This window comes from Phodopus roborovskii, unplaced genomic scaffold (assembly GCF_943737965.1).
Source record: "Phodopus roborovskii unplaced genomic scaffold, PHOROB, whole genome shotgun sequence".
Taxonomy (NCBI): domain Eukaryota; kingdom Metazoa; phylum Chordata; class Mammalia; order Rodentia; family Cricetidae; genus Phodopus; species Phodopus roborovskii.
Window position 1 is genome coordinate 102,428 of NW_026125952.1, and position 22,354 is coordinate 124,781.

At 33.3% G+C, this 22,354-nt stretch overlaps 1 protein-coding gene across 2 annotated transcripts in view; it reads right to left on the minus strand.

The window, feature by feature from the left end:
• Brwd3 (bromodomain and WD repeat domain containing 3) overlaps positions 1-22,354 on the minus strand; it is a 96,824-nt gene that overhangs the window by 59,633 nt on the left and 14,837 nt on the right. For both annotated transcript variants that reach the window (XM_051179137.1, XM_051179136.1), the window contains exons 7-8: positions 3,061-3,221; positions 1,659-1,880 (exon numbers count right to left, since the gene is read on the minus strand). In XM_051179137.1, coding sequence (XP_051035094.1) covers positions 1,659-1,880; positions 3,061-3,221 — 383 coding nt within the window. The remainder of the gene's footprint in view (positions 1-1,658; positions 1,881-3,060; positions 3,222-22,354) is intronic.

Sequence of the window (22,354 nt, forward strand, 5' to 3'; positions counted from 1 at the left end):
TTAAAATCATGAAATCACCATATGTTCAGATGGTACTATAGTTAGGATGTTGTATGTCTCCATAAAGGTCCACCTATTAAAGGTTTGGTCTACAAAGTAGGTTATTAAATAGGATGGAACCTTTCTGAGGAGGGACATCAGAGAAATCTAGAGATTATTGAGGGTATGCCTTCAAGGGATTGTACCCACCTCCAAAGTGTTTATGGGATTTCCTGCAGGGTGATTTAAGCTTTTACAAACACATGCCTCTGCTATGATTCATTTTTTTTATTCCAGCAGACTTCTGCCTTTATTATTTATGGTATGAAGTCATATGTACAAGGGGTAGTTGCAGAGCTTGCATTAAGCCATTCCAACATATACATACACATACACATACACATACACACATACACACATACACACATACACACATACATAAATACATACATACATACATACATACATACATACATACATATATATATATATATATATATATATATATATATGCCAAATAAGCCCTCTTTAGTTGTAAGAAATGTTTGAGGTATTTTATTCATGACAAAAAAAATTACTTAAACAGATGAGGAAAATTTGTTGGGATTAAATTTGAGGAAGAAAAATGAAATTTTGAGTTTGAGATAACTGGTAGACATTCATGTAATGATGCTAAACACACAGTTGAATAGGGAAAAACATAGCTATAAAATGGGTCCAATAGGTAGACATGAGTTATCAGTTTAATAGGCATATAGACAAAATTCAAAGGTCAAATGGTGTCATTGACGGCAGGTGTGAGATTTTTCAAGGTCCAAGGCGCTCTCTCTCTCTCTCTCTCTCAAAACAATCCACATAATCATCTTAACTAATCAAAATTTTAATTAAAATTTTTCATTCAATACAAAATGAGCACATTTTCTGCTAGACCCTTTAATGTTATGTTATTAAATATGTTATTAAAATAGCACATGATAAATATAAGTAATGACTTCTTACAGAACTATTATCCACATGTAAAAGTTTAAAGATTTCTTGTTTTTTTTTTTTTTCTTGACAAAACATAATAGTAAAACTTCAGCTTAGTTTTGTTAAGTGCAATGGCTTTTAAGATATCAAGGACTTTTACTACCCAAGGTCTAGTCAAAATACTATATGAACAACATATTTTATATCAAATACCAAAAAGAAACAAAAAACTCACTAAAACTAAGAATATAAAAGTTTCTTCCTAATATTAAAACTACATGTACATACAACACACATTCTAAATATGGTACACATCATGAATTATAAATATTAACACAGCATTCATACTACTACCCGTGTATATCCTCATTAACAGGTACAGTGTGCAAGCACTGTAATCAGGCATTTTACATGTAAAATCTCTTCACATATATACAAAAATAAATATGTTCCCTCATGTTGGATTTGAAGTGCCTTCTCCATTATGGTGGCCGTTTTTATTTATTTCTATAGGCACAGGTTAATATAAAAAGGAAAAATATATTTCTCAGTAGAAGCAAAACAAAGCTCTATGAGAGCATTTTTCTGTTGTCATTCTTTGTGTTCTTAACCATGTAGTATCTACCCATGTAATATACAATACATTCATAATACAAATAAGAAAAGCCTCAGCTTTATTAATATTCCAGAGATCATATCATCATTCTCACCTGTATGGAAGTAATAGAAGCTGAATGTCCCTGAAGGACAGCAACTGGTGCACAAGTTCGAAGACACCATACTCTCACAACTTTATCACAGCTGCCTGCAGCAATGAGAGTATTTTCATAGTTAACAGCCATGTCTGAAATCTCAGCAGAGTGCCCTCGCAGTGTAGCCAAGAGGCGTCCATCATCTGTAGCCCAGATTTTCACCAAACAGTCATCTGAACCCTGCAGTAACACAAAAGACAGAAGATTTATAATGAAGCAGAAACTTGTCATTTACAGCCTGAAGGAAAGTAAAGATTTTATTAAGGAAAACTATGTGCCCCCAGTACCAAATATAAGGGTTGTATTATCTACACTAACAGTGGCATTTGTGACAGTCTTCAAAACCAGTAATCCTTAAAAAAATTTTTTTTGAATATTTTATGCATATACTTAAATGGTTAGTTATTAAGCATTTCTGCCATTGCTTCTTTCTATAAGCCTAGCAGCCTCTGGCTTCATTGTTTTAATAATTTTTTCTGAAAATATTTCGAAATGTAAGTCTATAATCTACATTGATTTGTCTGGAAACCCGAGGCCATTAAGAATCCCTAGTGGAAATCTTTGTTGCATTTTCCTTTAAGAATTCCAAATGAGTTTTAAATATAGTAAAATGAATTCTATTATAACATGGTAAAGTAATTAACCTATTTATTAAAAGAAGACATGCACCATTATTATATCATCATACTTAGAGACATAAGTCATCAGCAGAAAAGTCTATAATACAACCTAAGTTATAATTTCTTGAAACAAAGTACTTCCTGTGTTGAAGGCTATAAATAGAAAATTGAAATTGTGCCACTTCTCTCACCTCTTGTTACTAGTAATGAAGCAATCACATCAATATTTTTAGACATTATTATGCTATAGTTTTTACTCAAAAGCAAAGAAAGTGACTTAATAAAACTTAAAATTGAGATTTTAAAAATAACCAACACTAAAATCAAAGAAATATATAAAATGCAACTGCAATCCTCATCAATGTATAATTCAACTATTTAATATTGAAGGTGATGTAATTATTAAAACCAAATTTGGAGCAATTACACATGGAAATGCCTTTTAATAAATTCCCATTTAACAGAATAAAACGGAGTATATTTGTTTCATATAAATTAACCATCTTGAGTTTATATAGACTTATGAAGACATAATTTTTAATTAAATTTCTCAAAAGATACTGGATATCATAGCTCACTATTCATTTATATAAAATGAGAAAATATTTACAATAGACACGCCTTTTTCTTACAATAAGTCCAAACAGAATAAATTATTTATAAAGTAAAATACAATGGATGGCATGAAGTCTTGCTTCAGTTGTAAGTTTAAAATGTTACATATCAAATATTTAACTTACTGTGAAAATTCGCCTCCCAGTTCGATCAAAAGCTACACAGTAGACAGACGATAAGTGCCCCAGAATTCTCTTATGCATCTTGATATGCTGGTAAGCAGATGAGGGGAAAACATGGCTGAAGCGACTACATCCGGTTAACTGCCTGGCTGAGGTGATATTCACTGCGAATAAATTGAAACAGAAGAATGAATCTTAAAGCCTAAAAGTGAGACTTACTTTATGAAATTATGACTATTAAAATAAGACAAAATAGGGGGTTATTAGGTACTTTAATATACCTACTAAGAAAGAATCAGCACCAGTGTTGTTTCCTTTTTTGTTACAATGCTGTATAGTATCATTTTATATATATATAAACAAAATGCCATTTAGGACTATCGGTTTTCCCTTTCTGGATTGTAACTGTACAGTCTCTTCCCACAGTTTATTAACACTGGACTTTTGAGGCTATATCTCTCTTTCTCATACACACACATGCACACACATACACACAAAATAAATAAAAATAGGTATGTATAATTTTAAAAATTGCCACGATTGTAACATAACCTGAACAGTTCAACAAATACCACCTACATTCTGTTTACTTGTAAATAAGAGAGCTTGTTTCTAATGTAAGGATTTACAACCACCCATTTTTCTTGTGAAATCTTTCCAATCTTGTTTTACACACTGAAAATACTAAGGAAGCCACATGTATTTTGATCATAATATCGAATCTCTGCATGTTAAAAGTCACTATAAGGCAAAAAAAAAGCATCTTAGCACACTGCAAAAACTGTGTGATACAAACAGTAACAATTCTATCTTTAAATACAGCAAAATCAAAGCAAACGTTTAGTTCTTGCTAGATTAGTATAATTAGAACCACACCACAAAAGAGGTATAAAATCTTTTAGTGGCTTAGTATATAAATAGTTATGAAGTCTACCTTTCAGGAAAAGGTACAACTACTGGCCACTTTAAACTGGCAAAATGACAAAAATATGAATTATGAATGCCATAATCAGAAAATTTCGAAAGCAAATCATTAGACCATATTAGAAATCTAAGCACTTATATATTGCCAAGACAATGAATGAATAATGGTTAAAAATATAAATGACAGAAAATTCATAAGAACAAATTCTAGGTAAGAAGATTTCTTTTTAGTAGCCATTCCCTATCTAGCCAAACAGAAATTTCTAAACGTCTAAGACAAGAGTGAGTAGGCATACCCGTTCTCTAGTCAAATATTTCTTAATGCTTTGAATTTCTTCAATCAACAACCACTTTTGCCTTCCTTTTCCTTTCCTTTCATTTTATGCAGGTACATGGAGGAAAAGTTTTGTTGTTTCAATGTATGACATTTCAACTAGGGAACAGCTGACACTTTGGTCTGAATATTTCTTTGTTACAGTGGTGGATCTGTCCATTGTAGGATGTTTTAGCAGCAACCTTGGCCTCTACCCACTGGATGCTAAAAGCATTACCAGCCCTGAATGTGACAAGCAAAAACAGTTCCCTACATTGCTAAATATGATTTGGCGGTGGGAGAAACACCTTCATAGAAAAATCACTTCTTGCAGGATAAAATCAACCAACAAAAAATTAAGAGCAGGAAGAATAAAAAAAAGTGAAAACTTGGAGGAAAAGGTACAGCTAGAAAAAAAATTCCAACCAATGAACACGGATTTCTTTCCATTTATTTACTCGGTCTTTGCAGTTCTTAATCATAGAGAACTTTCATTTTCTTAGTTAAGTTTATTCCTAAATATCCTATTGATATTGTAAATGGCATTGTTTTCATAATTTCTCTTTTAACTAGTTTATCATTAGGGTATAAAAACACCAGATTTTCATGTTTTGCTTTTGTAAACTGAGAACGTGACTGAAATCAGTTTCAAATGTTTTGGGGGACAATCTTTTGGGTTTTCTCTGTGTAACATTATATCATCAACAAAAATGTCATTTTTCTTTCATAAATAGATGTGCTATTTGTTTTTACTTTTCCAATTGATTTGACAAGAATATACAGTATTAAGCCAGACAGAAGTAGATATAGAAGGCATCCTTGTTTAATTCCTGATCCTAGATGAAAAACCACACTTTTCACTAAAGAGTGTGCTACCTATGGGCTTGAAATATATGACTTTTACAGCACTGGGATATGTATTTGTACACGTATTAGTAATTTTATTTCCAATGAATGATGAATTTGGTCAAATTATTTTCTGTATGGTTAGTGAAGAACATATCTAATACATGTCCTTTCATTTTATCAATTGCTATATTATGCTCAATAATTTGCCTGTACTGATACATCATTGCATCATGGAAACAAATTAAATTTGATTATGTTTTATGATATTTCGGTGTGCTATGGAGTTAGGGTTGCAAACATTTTGTTTGATTTTTTGTTAACTATGTCCATCAGGGATACTTGCAGTGGCTTTCATCTTATTATCAAGGTAATGACGGACTAATAAAGTGGTTGAAAGTATTGCCTCCTTCAATTTTCAGAATTAAATTAGTCCCTCTTTAACAGCTTGGTAGAATTCAGCAACACAGTTTTTAGGAGGCTTTTATATATTACTTAAGTCTCTTGTTACAATTTGCTCAGACTTTCTGCTCCTTCATGATTAATTTTGTTCATTTTTTGTTGTTATTGCCTGTCCTGGAACTTATTCTATAGACCAGGCTGGCCTCAAACTCAGAGATTCATCTGCTTCTGCTTCCCAAGTGCTAGGATTAAAAGCATGCACCACCACCAAGCTCCTGTAGGCTGTATATTTTGATAACTCTTTGTTTCTTCTAGACTAATTTTTGCTACATAGTTGCTCACTGTAGACTATCCAATTTGTTGATATATAGCTGTATCTTATGAATTTTGTATTTCTGTGTTATGAGTTTTAATTATTCTCAACTATTTTGAATCTCTTCCTTTTTATAAAATTAGCCTAACGAAGGCCTTGGTCATAGCTTTTCAAACATTAACTTTTAACTTTTAACATGCCAAACATTGGCCCATTAACATTCTATCATGGAAGAAGAGGGACTCATGAGATCCTACCCCTCCCTCAGGAGCTACTGGCAGGTAAAGGTTGCAAGGGGAGAAGTTACTTTCTTCAATGATCTAGGCATGACACTTTTCATGCTCCTGTAAATACTGCCTCCCCATGCTCATATAATCAACCCTAAATTAACTCAGCAAGTCACAAAACAAAAGTCAAAAAACACTGGACAAAACATGAAAATAGGAGAAGGACTTGTTGCAAAGGCAGAATGCCAAAAATGCATTATTCCATATAATACATATGGATGAAATAATCAAGGAATAGAAAACTTTCAGGCATGAGCCATCATTATTAACATGATCTTTTGCATTTTCTTTGTAGCCATTTGTTTTTGCTTTTTGTTTTTTGTTTTATGTTTTTGTTTTTTTGTTTTTGTCTATTTCTGTTCTTCATTATTTCCTTTCTTCTGAGAAATATAGGGTTCCTTTAGTCTTATTTCAGTTCACTGGTGTTTCAATATAGAAATGGTTCTTTTGTATACACATGTATTGCCATAATCTATTCTCTGGACTATATTTGCAGCATATGGTAAGTTTGGTATGATTCCTCCACATACAGATGGAATATTTCTCATACAAAAATACTTATAAAAATAAATGTTTACAATTACAGATTGGAGGGTTGGGTTATATGCATAGAAACTATGAAATATCCTGGGGATGAGACTTAAGCTTTACAAAAAATTTAATTTTTTGGAAACACTTTATGCATACGCTGAATATTTTATACAATATTTTTAGTGGTGCTGCATTCATTTTTCTCTTCCTAGAATTTTTAATTTAAAGTCTATTCTGTCTAACATATGCAGTTACTCCTATTTCTGTTTACTTTCCCATTTGAATGTAATATATTTTTGACTACATATCTCATTAGAGGTATAGTGATTTACCTGTATGCAGTATAAAGTTGAGTTTTATGCAGTCAACCACTTGATAACATCTCCAAAGTTAATTTATAGAATCAAGTCAATCACTATCAGAATTCTCATAGAAGTAGGAAATAATCCTAAATCCAAATGGAACTACAAAATTTCCCAATAGTCCAAGGATTTTAGTACAGAAAGAGCAAACCATAAACCATCATATTATTTCTTTACAAAATACATTATAAAGCGACAGCGAACAAAATAGCATGGTTCTATCATAAAAGCAATATAATGACCAACACAAAAGAATAGGATATCCAATAATAAGGATTTAAAATAAATTGACAATAAGTGTCCAAAACACAAACAATGGCAAAAAGATGAATGCATCATTAAATACTGTTAGGGAAACAGTACCCACATGCAAATATCCACATGCAAAACAATGACATCGGATATATCACATACAAAAAAATGAACTCAACATGGGTCAATGACTTATATGTAAGTATACAAAACATACTTTGTACAGCATTCCAAAAAAATACACATAACAAAAAATTAAGAAAAAATGAGATTACATCAAGCTAAAAACTCTATAGAACTTAACAGCAGAATAAAGAGATTAACCACAGGTTAAGAGAAAGAATGTGCAAATCACTTATCTGATAAAATGCTGTATCCAAATCACATAAGGATTACAAAGAATACAAAGAACTTAACAAAACACTGAAAATGGGCAATGAACCTGAAAAGATATTTCTCAAATGAACATGAAAAAAGCAGCAACAGGAAAGCAAATGCAGGGTTGTAGGATAAAGGTGCTTGCTTCCAAGCTTGAGGACCTGAGTTCAATCACCCAAATCTACACATTAAAAAGAAAGCACTAAATCTGAAAATCATCCTTTGATTGATACACCTTGTGAAAACACACACACACACACACACACACACACACACACAAGATAAATGTTAATAATACATGTTAAGTGTGCGAATACTATATATATATATATATATATATATATATATATATATATATATATACATACACTATTCAGAGTAGTATAGAGATTCCTCAAAAAATTGAAGTACCATATAATCATTTGCATGCTTGCCCACTGGCTTGTTTCCATTTGTCCTGTCTATTTTGGCTTTATAAAGATTATCTCCCATAACTTTAGTAAGGTAGGCCTTTCCAAAAGCTAGATACTCATATATCATTTCTTGTTGACTGAGAAAATAATAATGCTTATTTCTATATCTTATATTTTTAGACATATTCACCTATTTCCTGATAAATAATCTATAGGCTTTTAAGTACTGTTGAACTAATCTCATAAATTAAGAGTACTAAATCATCTTTAATCATCTTTAAAGTCACAGGAAAATGTCATAATTTGAAGTCTACAATAATACACGTATATCAGACTATTAATAGAGTATTTTACATGCTTAAGTCCCTCTTTAGGCAGCTGAGGATCAAACCCAGACCTATTCCTAGCCCTAGTCCTTAAATTTTGTCTTTGTGTGTGGTAGGCAGGGCAGAGTGTCTCATAGTCCAGAGTAGATGGAAACTTGCTTTATAAGTGAGGCTGTCTAGAAATGCTCATCCTACCGCTTCTTCTACCGTATTCTAGGAATACAGACATGTACCACCAAGCCAAGTATACTTAAGGCCTCAAGAATAGCAGGCAAATAAACATTCCATCAACTGAGTCAACACCTACCTAGCACCTCACTTTCTTTTCTCCCAAAGTTATTATTTGATATATTATAATCTAATTTAATAAAGTTTAAACTTAACTGACTTGATTTAGTCTTTGTGTGTGTATGTGTGGAGGGTGAGGTATTAAGGATTGAAATTAGGGCCTCATTTGTTATAGGCCAGCACTGTACCACTTGAGTTATATATCACAACTGCCTTTGTTTCACAATTTATGTTTGAACAAGATTTCAATACAGTGCTTTGAACTCACTGTGTGCCCCAGGAGGCCTTGAACTTGCCAATTATTTACCATACCCTCCAAATACCTAGGATTACAACAGGCTTATGCCACCCTATGGCTCACTGAATTATTATAATATGAGATTGGGTTGGAGATACAGCTCAGTTGGTAGAGTTCTTGCCTAGCATACAAGAAGTTCTGGGTTCAATTTCTAATACCAAATAAAACCAGACATATTAACACATGTCTGTGATCTTAGCATTTAGGAGGTAAAAGCAGTTGGATCACGGAACAAGGTCATCCTTTGTTACATGAGTTCAAGTCCAGCCTGGGGTATATCAAACCCAGTTTGGTTAAGAACAAAAGAGAATATGATTCTGTTCTTGTTTTACTACTTGCTTCAGAATATATCTGTAAGCAATCTATCTTGCCATTTTGTAAACAAAATTACCAAAAGACTATTAAAATTCTAATGTTAGAGAACAAGTTTATCTACTTTAGAACATATTTACATTGTGGGGCAGTATGTGCTAATTTACTCTCAAGTTAAATGTTAATGCGTAATAGTATACATTAGTTATTAATGGGTAACAAAGAAAATATAAAACTTGGAAGCACAATGACAACAAATCAAAATCAGTTTTATTGTAAGGCTGTTATTCGAAGGATACTTTAGTAGTACACCAGCTTATTCCTACAACACTTTAACCTGTTCTCCTAAATCAATCACATCAAAACACCTAGGTTACTAAGTAAGAAGAAATAGAAGGATCACGGAAAATGCCACAAATACTTCAAAGTACAGGCTCATCTACTATCCTTATATACGAAAGCTAGAATAATCTTAGATTCTCTAATTGTCATGAAGCCTATGCTGAAACACACTGAAAATTATATAATAGGTAAGGACACAATGTTTAAAATTGAAAAGCAGTGTCAGTCATAAAATATTTGTCACTCTAGATTAAATTTTAATTTGTTCTGTTTGCTTGAGTTGGAATGGTATTTTATTTCATATCTCAGGTTGAACTGAACATGCAGCAATCTTCCTGTCTAAGCCTTTGGAGTACCAGGATTACAGTGTGTACTTCACACTTGGTTAGTATATTTTATATACTAATAAAATTGGAATTATACGTTTTAGATATGTTTTCTTATTTATTAATATATTGAAAAACAGTTCATTTCTGGACGACTAAATTTATAAAGCACACCTAAAGGTCATTTTACTGAAAGCACAGACTGAATATGATTCAAGCATATGAAGAAATATTTGCCTGCAGGTACAATTAGAAATGCAGTATTATTCTCACTTGCTATAGGCTTAGACGTTTTCATTGGAATCTGTATTTAAATGTGACTTGGGTTGTGATCTTTAAGTCTAAACATAGGAAATAAAGAAGACTAAGAATATGTAAGAAAATTCAAACCAACATCAGTGTGGGTTCTAAGAAGCTTATCCCAGTTTCTGAAACTCTAGGGAGTAGTTTAAAAGACATGTTTTGACTTTCTGTTAGAACTAGTACAGATTATAAAACTCTACTACAGTTTGAAAGGACTTTAAAGACTAATTTTCAGAAAAAAAAACAAAATTTAAAAAAAGATTAATTTTCAGTCCATTTTAAATATAGCAAAAACCAAGTTTCGGGTTAGCATAACAAGTTTGCCAAAGTCAAATATGATAAAGTGACAATGAATAGACATGAACATGTGCCAAATGTTCTTTCTCCTATACTATAAATGTCTCTTATTACCTTAGATTTAACTATAATATCAATGCCTACTACATACCAAATAAAAGACACTGTTGAATCAAAAGTAGTAAACTCCTGCCCCTATTTTCTGGCCATCAAAGTTTTGTTGAATATGAAGAGAAAAATGATATGGGGTACATGTTTATGTAGGGTTAAGAATTTATAATGGCCACACACAGTAAAGTAGGAAAGTCACATATCATAGCAAGTAGATTTATTGTTGGCAGAAATGTTTCTGGCTTTACTGATTCAACTCGTTTGGTATAAGTATGGAGTGAAAAGGAAACAAAATGGAAAACAATTAAGTTTTCTTTACCTAAGAAATAGAAAAAAAATAGGCATTATACTACCAATCTAAGAATTAAAACAGGGTTTGTAGACTTTCTAGCACAACAGGTATTTACATTGCATCTTAGTTCCTTCTCTGTAGCTGTGATAAATTATTGGAACAAAACAAACTTGGGGGGGAGCCCAAATGGTGTATTTCCGCTCACAGTTCAAGGAACAGACCATCATTGAGGAAGATGGAAAAAAGCAGACAACACAATGAATGAATGCAAGCCAGGAATCCCACCTCAAGGAATGGTACCACCTACAATTATCACACATCTTCCACCTCAATTAACATAACCAAGTAACCACCTACAAACACGCCTGAGGCCCATCTCCCAGGTGGCTCTAGATTTTGTGAAGTTAGCAATTAACACTGATTGTCCTATAATGGCCCATTTCCTCTTCCCCTTGCCTCCCAGGAAGTCTCTGCTCTCCCAAATTCCAGAATGCAATGGTGTGAAAGAAGGAATTTAACACTACACATACACAGCATATAAAGTTTACTCATATTTCAAATGGGGGAGCTGTTCCAGGAACCATTATAAATACCAACTCTGTGGATTTCAAGTTCCTTATATAAAATAACAATAAACTCTGTAATGCTTAGGGAATATTAATAACAAGAGCCTATACAAGAACAACAGAGATATATTTTATTCCAATACTTTCAATCTCTTTGGGGTGAATCCAAAATGGTATCACATGACAAATAAACAAAAAATAAGAGACTCAGATGTCCGCTTCACTGGAACACCAGCTTTAAAAATACAAAGGTGGTTGATTCAAAAAAATAGAAATAGCAGTTATAGTATCTACTATTCTGACTAGTCCACCATCAAATATTGGTATCTTATTCTCAAACTGTTCAAATTTTGAAAGGGAAAAAAATGCTTCCACCAAGAAACACAATGGGACTACAAGTTAAGACTGCTACACAGAAACTTTGTGACCACACTGCCTATAAATAAACAGGCAAAAGAAAGTAACTGGCTCTGCAACCTTAACCAGATGAAACTGTGGAAAGGAAGCAGTCAAACATATGTGTGGAATACAGGAGGTCCTGGAAGATGTATTTTTGAATATTAATTTTTCAAAAATGCAAACATCAGGCACTAGATCTGTCCATGTTTCAGACACACATAAAAATAAATCTTTAGAAAAAGAAAACAAAATAAAATGGATCAATAATCAGACAAACTTAATGAGACAGAACCAACAAAAGAAAATCAAGTACAAATTAGTCATCTGAAAAAAAATATACTCAGCAAAATTTAAAGCAAAACAAGCAGAGCATGGTGGCACACACTTTTAATCCCAGCACCCAGGAGGCAGAGGCAGGTGATCTCTGTGAGTTAAGAGGCCAGTCTGGTCTAGAGTGAGTTCCAGAACAACTAGAGCTGTTAAAAAGAGAAAGCCTGTCTCGGAGGGGGGAAAAAGGTCATCAATAGTAAGATAGACCAAGACAGGAAAATTTAATTATGCTTGAAGGCAGACTATTTTAAAGACAGAGCTGGCTGGGGCTGGAGAGATGGCTCAGCAGTTAAGAGCTCTGGCTATTTTTTCAGCTAGCCCAGGTTTGATTCCCAGCACCCACATGGAGACTCACAAACACCCATGATTCCAGTTCCAGGGGATCCAACACACTCTAGGCACCAAACACACATATGATAGGCAAACAGGCATACATTCAAGAAAATACTCAGACACAAAAGAAAATAAACATTTTAAAGAATAAAAACAGTGGTTATAGAAAAGGTATAAAACAAGTTCCAAAACACACACAATTAGAATTACTTTAAATATTTAGAATATAAGTAACAAACACATATATCAAGGTGTGTGCCACCACCACCCAGCTTAATAGTGTATTTTTTAAGACATAGAGTATGCCTTTAGTTCTAGTACTCGGGAGGCAGAGGCAGGCATATTTTTGAGTTCAAGCTCAGACTTGCCTGCAGAGTGAGTTCCAGGACAGCCAGGGCTACACAGAGAAACCCTCTGTTGAAAACTAAAACAAGCAAACAAACAAAACTAAACAACAAGAGACCATAGAGTGACTAGTGGAATAAAAAAACCAAGATAGAAGCTGAGTGTGGTAGTAGGAAATTACAAGCTTGGTTATTCAGCAGGTAATACAGAAGCATCACTTGAACTTACATGCCTGAGAACAGCCTGGTCAGTATAGCCAAATTCTATCTTTAAATATCAATTTCATTGAAAAATAAGCTGCTACGGAGAAATTTACTTTCACACTGATGGTACGCAGAGACTGAAAGTAGAAAGGATAAACTAATATTTCCCACTGAAATGAGATTCAGGAGGAAGGAATACTCATTTAAAATAAAATACTCTTCAAGTGAAAAGGAGTAAAAAAAAAATGATAAAAGCATTATGTAGGGTAAAGAGATCAATTAAACAACAGGAAATAATTCTAAATATGTATTGGCCAACATCAAAACATACAAATATATTAACCAAAACCAACATTAATATGGAATGGTAGACTAATCAACACCTAAATAAGTAGAAATATCTCTAACAAGCAACCCACTGTTGCATCTTAAAGAAACAGAAAAATGAGAAAATAATTAAAATAACCAGAAAGAAATAGTAAAAAGATGAGAGAAAATTCACATTAAATATATTAGAAAGACCACACACACACAACAAAATGTTTCTTCAAAATGACAGACAAACCCTTAACTACCCTTAAAGAAAGAGTCACGTATAATCAGAGATAAAAAGGGTCACATTACAACTGACTCCACGGCTTTAAAAACAATTAGAAATCATGAAAAAAAAATGCATCAGCAAACATGATAGCCTTGAAAAAATGAACAAATTTATACAAACATGTTTCTATACTGAATTGTGAGGAAATCAAAAACCTTAGTGACTCATCAATAGATAATAAAACTGAAGTAATAAGTCTCCAGTCAAAGAAATTTTCAGAACCAGCAAGTTTGTTGATTTAAAGAACAATCAAATCCATTGTTTTTGTGATATGTCCAAGAAAATTGAAAAAGAATTCTTCCAAGTGCATTCTAGGAGCCCAGTATCACTTGATATCAGAATAAGATGGCATTAGGAAGATTAAGGAGTTCCTGGGCTTACTGAGTCTCCAAAGCTTTTCTCAAAACAAAACAACAGATAAGACAAGCATACAACAAAACAGAAACTGAATATAGTTGGGGTTACTAGGCAGCAGAGTATCAGAGCAATTGCCAGCATATACCAGGCCCTGGGGTTTGATTCAAAAATAACACAAGGGGAAAAACAAAACTTGTTTTCCAAAAAGAAAACTGCAGGTCTGGATGAAGACACCTGAATGAAAATCAATGAAAACGACCTTACCAAAATATCAGCAAACCAAAGCACAAACAAATGCAACACAAAAATCATGATTATTTCAATAGAAACAGAAATTAATGAATTCAATATTCCTCCAAGATAAAATACTGAACAAAGTAAGTATAGAAGGAATAGCCCTTATTAATAAAGGCTGTTTAGGATACCCAAAGCAAAAGTATTACTTACATGCTGAAAAGGGAATAGCCAAAAGTTTTCACTCTAAAATGTGTAACTCCTTTGGTTATTGTCTTCACCAGAACAATCAAGCAAGAGGAAGAACTAAGTCAGATATAGTGGCTCACAAAAGATGTTGAGAAAGGAAGACAGTAGTTTGAGGCCAGCATGAGCTACAGAGCAAATTACAGGTTAGCCTGAGCTACTGAGTGAGAACTTATCTCAAACCATTAGAAACTAAAATCTGTAAGAACAAATCAACCAGTTAAGCAAAGTTGCAGGATGAAAATAAACATGCAAAAATAAGTAAATTATAATAGCAAATTATCTTGGAGTGCACTACCAAAATAATCTTTAGTTTTTTGAGTTTTACTTTTTTCAGTTCTAATATAGATAATAGAACTCTTTTAAAAGGTGGAGGGTGTATAAAAAAAAAATCAAGAAACCTATCTTATTTATAATAACTACAAAAATTCTTATAAGTAAATTTTAATAGACCAACAAAGGATGTCTTCAGTGAAAATTATAAAACACTAAAAAGAATCTAAATAAGACTCAGAACTGCAAATATGTCTTACAGATATTCTAAATGTCCATAGTAAACAATCTTTAAATAAAATCTTCATTAAATAATTTTACAATCTTTTTAGGACTAGATGAAAATCACACAATTGTATGAAGCCATGAACCCTAAATAATCAAACACATCTTCAATAAGAGGAAACAAGTGTGATTTCAAAATACAACCCAAAGCTGTAGTATTCAAAACAACACAGTATTGGCATAAATATAGGCACACAGAATAGCATAAGACAATAGTGAGCATTGCCATGTGTAAAGTTTTTTTTTTACCCTAAAATTACAGGAAATAAAGGCAAGTTACAATAGACCAAATTATCTCAAATTTAATTAGTTTCTACACAACAAAAACAAATAACAGACAAAAACAACCTACTGCATAGGAAGAAATATTTAAAAACTATTCATATGACACAGGAATGATAGACATCCAAAAACTCAACAGAAAACAAATGAACACAACAGAAAAATATGCAACAGACCTTTCTGAAAAGATGACAAGCATGTGGTTAAAATATATATAACAAAACTGATAATATCATAAATCATTGAAAGGCAAATCATATAATCACCTTACCCCAGTTAGAATGGCTGTTATTGGGTCTGATAGATAAATCAGCAGTATACTGTTTGCTATGCAAACCTGATGACCTGAGTCCAATGCCCCAACCCATCGAAAAAGACTAGACGTGATGTGGTGGTACATATCTGTAATCCCAACACTTCTTCAGTGAGATGGGAGGCATGCCTGCCTAGCATGCTCAGGCCCTGGGTTTCACATCCAACATCACAATGAAGGAAGAACTTTTTCTGGCTGCAGGCAAAAGTCTAACTATTACACATTGCCTTGACTAATTTGTACTGTCCTTTCAGCTCATTTCTGAAATGCTGTAATCAGCTCAGGAAGGAGATTCACCGGGGGAAGGGAAACGTGTTTCCCTTGGGGATACTCAGACCGCTCACCTTGGAGCCTAGGAATATACGTCTGGTGAGTTTGCTTAGGAACAATATTGTCTTGCCATCTTCCCCATTATAGTAAAGCCTCCACCCACCAAAGTATCTAAGAACCTTAAAAAAAACTGATAACACATGCTGATGAATTTAGAGAAAGGTGAAGTATTCTATACTGCTGGTGGAGGTGTCAATTAGTATAGCCTTTAGAGAAAACAGTATAGAAAATTTCTCAAAAACTTAAAAATTTCCTTACATAATATACAGCCAATGAAAATAAAGTCAACATATAGAAGGAACATCTATACAACATATTTATTGTCCTATTTACAAAAGACAAGAAACAAGCTATCAGCTGATGAACAGATAAAGAAAATGTGGCACATGTGCACAATTATATTATTAAGCCAAATGAAATCCTGTCATCGAAGCAAATACAGACATACAACTACTGCCTAACACCATTCATGTGGTGTTATAAAATTATTAAATATAATTATATATTTATTATATAAATTATTATTAATATAAAAATTATTAAAGGAGCCAGGAGTGGTGGCACACACCTTTAGTCCCAGTACTCAAGAAATAGAGACAGACACATCTCTGGGTTTGAGGCCAGTCTGATCTATGTAGTAAGTTCCACACTAGCCAAGAGCTACATAGTTAAGACAGCTACAGTTAAAGAAGAAAATATTTTGAGAGTTATAGAGTAGGTTCAGCAGGTATAAGCACTTGCTGCACAGGCCTGGTGAGCTCAGTTCAGTCCTCAGAACCTAAGAAACACAGCATACAATGACTCACAGCTGTAATCCCAGCATTCCTATGGCAAGACAGAACGCGCAGACAGGAGAATGCAGGTAAGCTAGCAGGCCAGCTAACCTGGAGTCCAGCAAGCAACAGAATCAAAGAGACTCTTCCTCAACAAGAGTTCAATCCCTAGGACCCACATAGTGGAAAGAAAACTGACTCCTCCAAGTCATCTTACCTCCACCTGTACATCATAGTATATAGTGCACACACACTAAACAAATGTACAACATAGGGGGAAGATAGTAAACTAGCATGTGAAAAGCCCCGAAGTTAGTAACAGCCACAAAAATAAAACTGCATCCATACCAAATACGAACAAATGGTTTCACTGTCATCATTCCCTAACAATAATTGCAATAGCATTTAAATTTTAAGAACTATTAATTATCTAAAGCAGTTTTAAATATATGGAACAATGTATATAAGCTAAATTCAAAAAAAATGCATGTTTATTATGTTACTTTTTACAGTGCTGGCAAGTAAACGCAGGGTCTTACATGCAGAAGTAAAGCTCTCTATCCCTAAATTATAACCAAAGCACCTGTGTCATACAAGGACCTTGAGCATCCATTAATTTAGGCATCATAAGAGGATGGTCTTAGAAACAATCCTCCATGATACTAAGTGACTGCTTTATAAGCTTAGCTATTGACACAGCTCAGGGTTAGGGTTAAGTAGAAGAGGTGGGCCTATTATAACGACAACATAAAGAGCTCTTGTGGAGATGAAATGCTTCATCAATAGTAGAAGTAGGCATGTATGTGATATAAGTGTTGAGAACTTTAATGTGTTTACACATACATAAACAAGTACAAAGGAAGCCATTTGACTTTACCACAGGCAATCTCTTCAGTTAAGACTAAACTCTTAGATTACTATATTGATGTCCTTTGCCTTTAGCTTCTCCAATTTCAGAAACATCGATATCCTACTTAACCTTGGAGGCTGTCTAAAATCACTTCCCTTTTCAAAAAAATCTAATAACTTCAAGGAGATAGAGGGGATATGAAAAAAGAAAAAGAAAAAAAAAAGGAAGAAGTCAAAGTTTACTTCTGTAGTTGCAGTTTAGACTAGATATATAAAAGGCCCTAAAAAGTCTACCAAATATATGCTAAACCTAGTAAACACATTAAGTAAAGTAGCTAGATACAAAACTAACACACAAAAATCAGTAGCCTTCACTGGACATTAGTGGCCCATGCCTTTAAACCCATCACTCAGGAGATAGAGGCAGGTGGATCTCTGTTTGCTCGAGGCCAGCCTGGTCTACAAAGCTAGTTCCAGGACAGGCTCCAAAGCCACAGAGAAACCCTGTCTCAAAAAAAAAAAAAAAACCACAATCAGTAGTCTTCATATAAAAATGAAAATCACAGTGAGAAAAAAATAAAGGAAATAATACCATCCACAATAGCAGTAAAAACATAAAACTTAGAATAAATCTAATCAAAGAACTATAAGTCACTGAGAAGAGAAACTGAAGAAGATATCAATCTGTTGTGATTTAAATAAATGTTTTTCAGCAGTTCCCATCTGGTGGCTAATTAAGAGACTGTGTAACCTTCAGGATGTTGAGCCTCAGTGGAGGAAGTGGGTCACTGCTTTGGAATTTTATACCCCACCCCTCCTGTCCTCCCTCCATTCTCTCCTTGATTCACAGGGGTGTGAAAACTCTCAGCCACATGCTTCCATGCCTTCATCTCCATAAAGGACTATATCTGATGAAAACCATGAGCCAAACTAAACCCCCCTTTCCTTATGCTACTTTCTTTCAGGGTACTTGGTCACATCAATGAGAAAAATGATTAACACAACATAATTATGAATTACACTTGCATAACACTTTAAAGTTCAAAATGTGGTTCCAAAACATCTCTTTTGAGTATGCAGTAATCCTGGTTGACCTGAAAGCAAGTATTTTCTTCATTTTTAAGAAGGAAATTAGGAAATATGAAATGTTACCTGGTACCAGAGTCAAAAAATGGTGAACCCTATACGTAACCCAGGTTCCCTGATTTCAGTGCAATAGTCTTTCCACTTTTTCTGAAGCTTCCTGTTTAACAACATTACAGAATATATAACTACTAAAGTCTAAAATAAAAGGACATATATTAACAATAAAAAGTCTAATATATATATATATATATATATATATATATATATATATATATATTAACTCCGTCTGCCACTTAACACAATCAGCAGAGATTCTGGCTTCTATCAGAAATCTCAACAAGACCCAGTGAGTACAAAGAATATTCCACAAAGACCACTTCAGAGCTGCTAAACCACTAACTAGTTTATTCATTTACTATTATAGTAAAAATGAAGATCATATTAAAAAATGAAGATCATATTAAAACTTTTTCCCACAAGTGCAGAATCTTGAATTGTCAACTACAAATATTTCTAGCCCTCTCCCCAAAGATTTTCAACTCCACAGGTTAAGAACACCCCGAAGAGTCGCCAAGTAACATTAATAACAAATCATGATCTGCAGGTCCTGTTCTTTAAAAGATTTTTAAGACTCTGTTTTAAAACAGACAAAAACTATCCAGGACTGAAAGAGTCAATCAGTGAGGAGTGAAAAAATAAAACAAAAAGCCCTAAAATTAATCAAACATGGGAGAGCAGACATAGATAAAGCCAGCTGCAAATTTAATAGGAAACATTGCTTTTCCCAAGGTTATATAGCAGTTTTAAAATATCATTAATGAATTTCCAGCTCACTCCTTGACCATTACTGTTTTCTAACCAATGATATGCCCAGACTCATTTGCCATTTTTACTTACTCCAAGAGAGAAATATCTAACTCTTAAACTGCCTTTGCTTAATAAAAAAAGCCCAATCCCTAGATAATTCTCCCTATTCCTAATTTGCCTCAGAAATGGCCGGCAATCTAGAACTGATCTGGCTTCCTTTAAACCCTCCTAAGAATTCCTTAGTTTAAGCCAAAAGTTATAAAGCTGTTTCCATCCCTCAGAGACCTTCTGTGGTTCAATGAGCTGTCTCCCTCATTCTGTGAAATGATAAATCTGATTTTGTCAGATTATAGGCTAATGCTTGCCTTTACTGAGTATACTTTAAATAGGAAGCTTAATTGAATTACCCTATATAATCTGCAGTGTAGTAATGACAAAGCCCCTGCCCTGAATCAAACTTCTGAGCTTAAAACAAAACTGTAAGAAAGAAGGCTAACTCACTAAATTTTGATAGGTATTAGTCTGATAAATATGATAATGATAAATGTTCTGATCCGTTAATAGTAAGAAATATGGGACTCAAGCAAAGCCAGGTAAATTTTATTTTATCTGGGAGAAAGCATATTATCAAACTAGTCCCAAAATCACATAAAATCAGATGTGTACAAAGTGGTGATAACATCTGATTTTTTTTCACAAGATTCAGATAACTCGTGAGTCATTTCATCTGTCCTTGACAAAATGACAATACGTTCTATATATTGGTCATGAAATCCTACTGTAGTTTTCTAATTTTTAAATATTTTAAAATAATATAAAAATGGAATGCTTCTAATTTTCTTAAATGACATTGAAACACAAACCATTTTTTTCTGTTTTATAAAAAAGTCACTAGGCTAATGCTCATTTTATTTTAATTAGAAAAGAGTACATATTTGCAACTTGGAAGTACAACTGTGATTATAAATGCAAAAGGATAGTAACCAACTAAGAAACTGGCCCTGTTAAAACCCCTGGAAAGGCTGGTGAGATATCTTAGCAAAGGCACTTCTCACCAAGCCTGACTCATTCACTGAATCCAGTGCCAGGGACCCATATGGCGGGAGTGATTCTCCTCCATATGTGCCCCATGGTGTGGACATGTGTGGGTATAGGTGGGTGCACACACTCATACAAGAATCATCACAACCTCCAAGTACTCTGGGCTACAAAGTGAGGTCTGTGTCAAAAAGTTGTTTCAAAAGGGAAAACAACACACACACACACACACACACACACAGAACCATTCTGGAAATAGTACAACAAGTGTGTAACATATATAAAGCCCCAAGTGCCATCTGAAGCACTGTAAAAAAACAAAGAAAACACGTAAAATTCAGCATCTGCTGCATATATGCAAAGGAATGTAGAAAGCCTGAATAAGGTTTTTTTTGAGAAACACTTTAATAACAAGACAAATTAATATCCACTAAATTTGAAAGGTACCAGAAAAGGAATGAAAATAAATTTGAATAAAAGCTAGAAAGTCTAGTAAATACATAAAACTGCAGAATAATTTCTTTCATCGATTTAATGTTACTATGAATCAAATTATGCCTGTAAAGCCTTAATCATCCACACATTTGGTTATTGCTTAGTAATAAACTGAGTTACAAAAACAAAACAAACAAAAAGTAATACCTAATCACCTTTTCCAGTTCTCCTCAGCCTTTCTGTCAGAAGCTCTGCAGTTACTTAAATGCAAGATAAGTGGAGCTATAAACATTATAATTTTTGGTTTGTTTTGAGACAGGGTCACTAGGCTAGCCTTTAACTCAGAAATCTTCCTGCCTCTGCCTCTGCCTCTGTAGTACCAAAATTAAAAGCCTGCCCCACCACAGACATCTTGCATTTGCATATTTGTTCTTATATTTTTAATCCTCCTCTAAACTTTTCAAACTGATTCGGTTATTGAACCCAGAAATATTGGATACACCATTCTCCAATTTAATAAATTTAAAACTTGTTTTACAACCTCCTTTGTTAAACTATAGTTATATTTCTGTAAAGTACTTGATTGAATGTATAGTACAAAAAAAGGAATTAAAATATTTGATACATCTATAAGAAAAAAGTTGTTAAGATTAGGCTTAAGGGTAGCCGTTGAAAGCTAGACTCACAACCAAAAACATAAGAATAGACGTAAACAAAGAAACCATATTCATTATGTTATATGATGAAAAAGAACATAATATATATTTTTTAAAGATATTAAAATTTTCAGTTTGTATATAGGAATATACATGTATGTACACATACACAAGATAACAAATTTAAGAAGTATATGGAAGGATTGAGGGAAGAAAAAAAGGGAAATGGAAATGGTATAATACTATAATTTCAAAATATAAAAATAAAAAGGTACTAAAATGACTAATCCTAATATTTCTGCAATACTGATTCCAGAAATGTATGCAAAGGGCAAGAAATTCAGCTGTATAAACAATGCATTTAAAACGGTTGTTTCAGTTTCCATGTGGCAGTAATTACAGCACTTCCATCCACTTAATATTTAGTAAGCACTCAATGTAGCACATACAAAAGACTGAGTTTATATTTCAGTTGTAATTACTTGCAGGTGTGACAAACAGCTCTTCCTCCTCTCCAGATACATAAAAGGACTTTAGAAGCAACTTAACTAAATGCACAATTATCTAAGTACAAACAGCAGTAAATGGAGGGAGGCAACCAACAATGAACAAAGTCTGGCAAAAATAAAAAAATAAATAA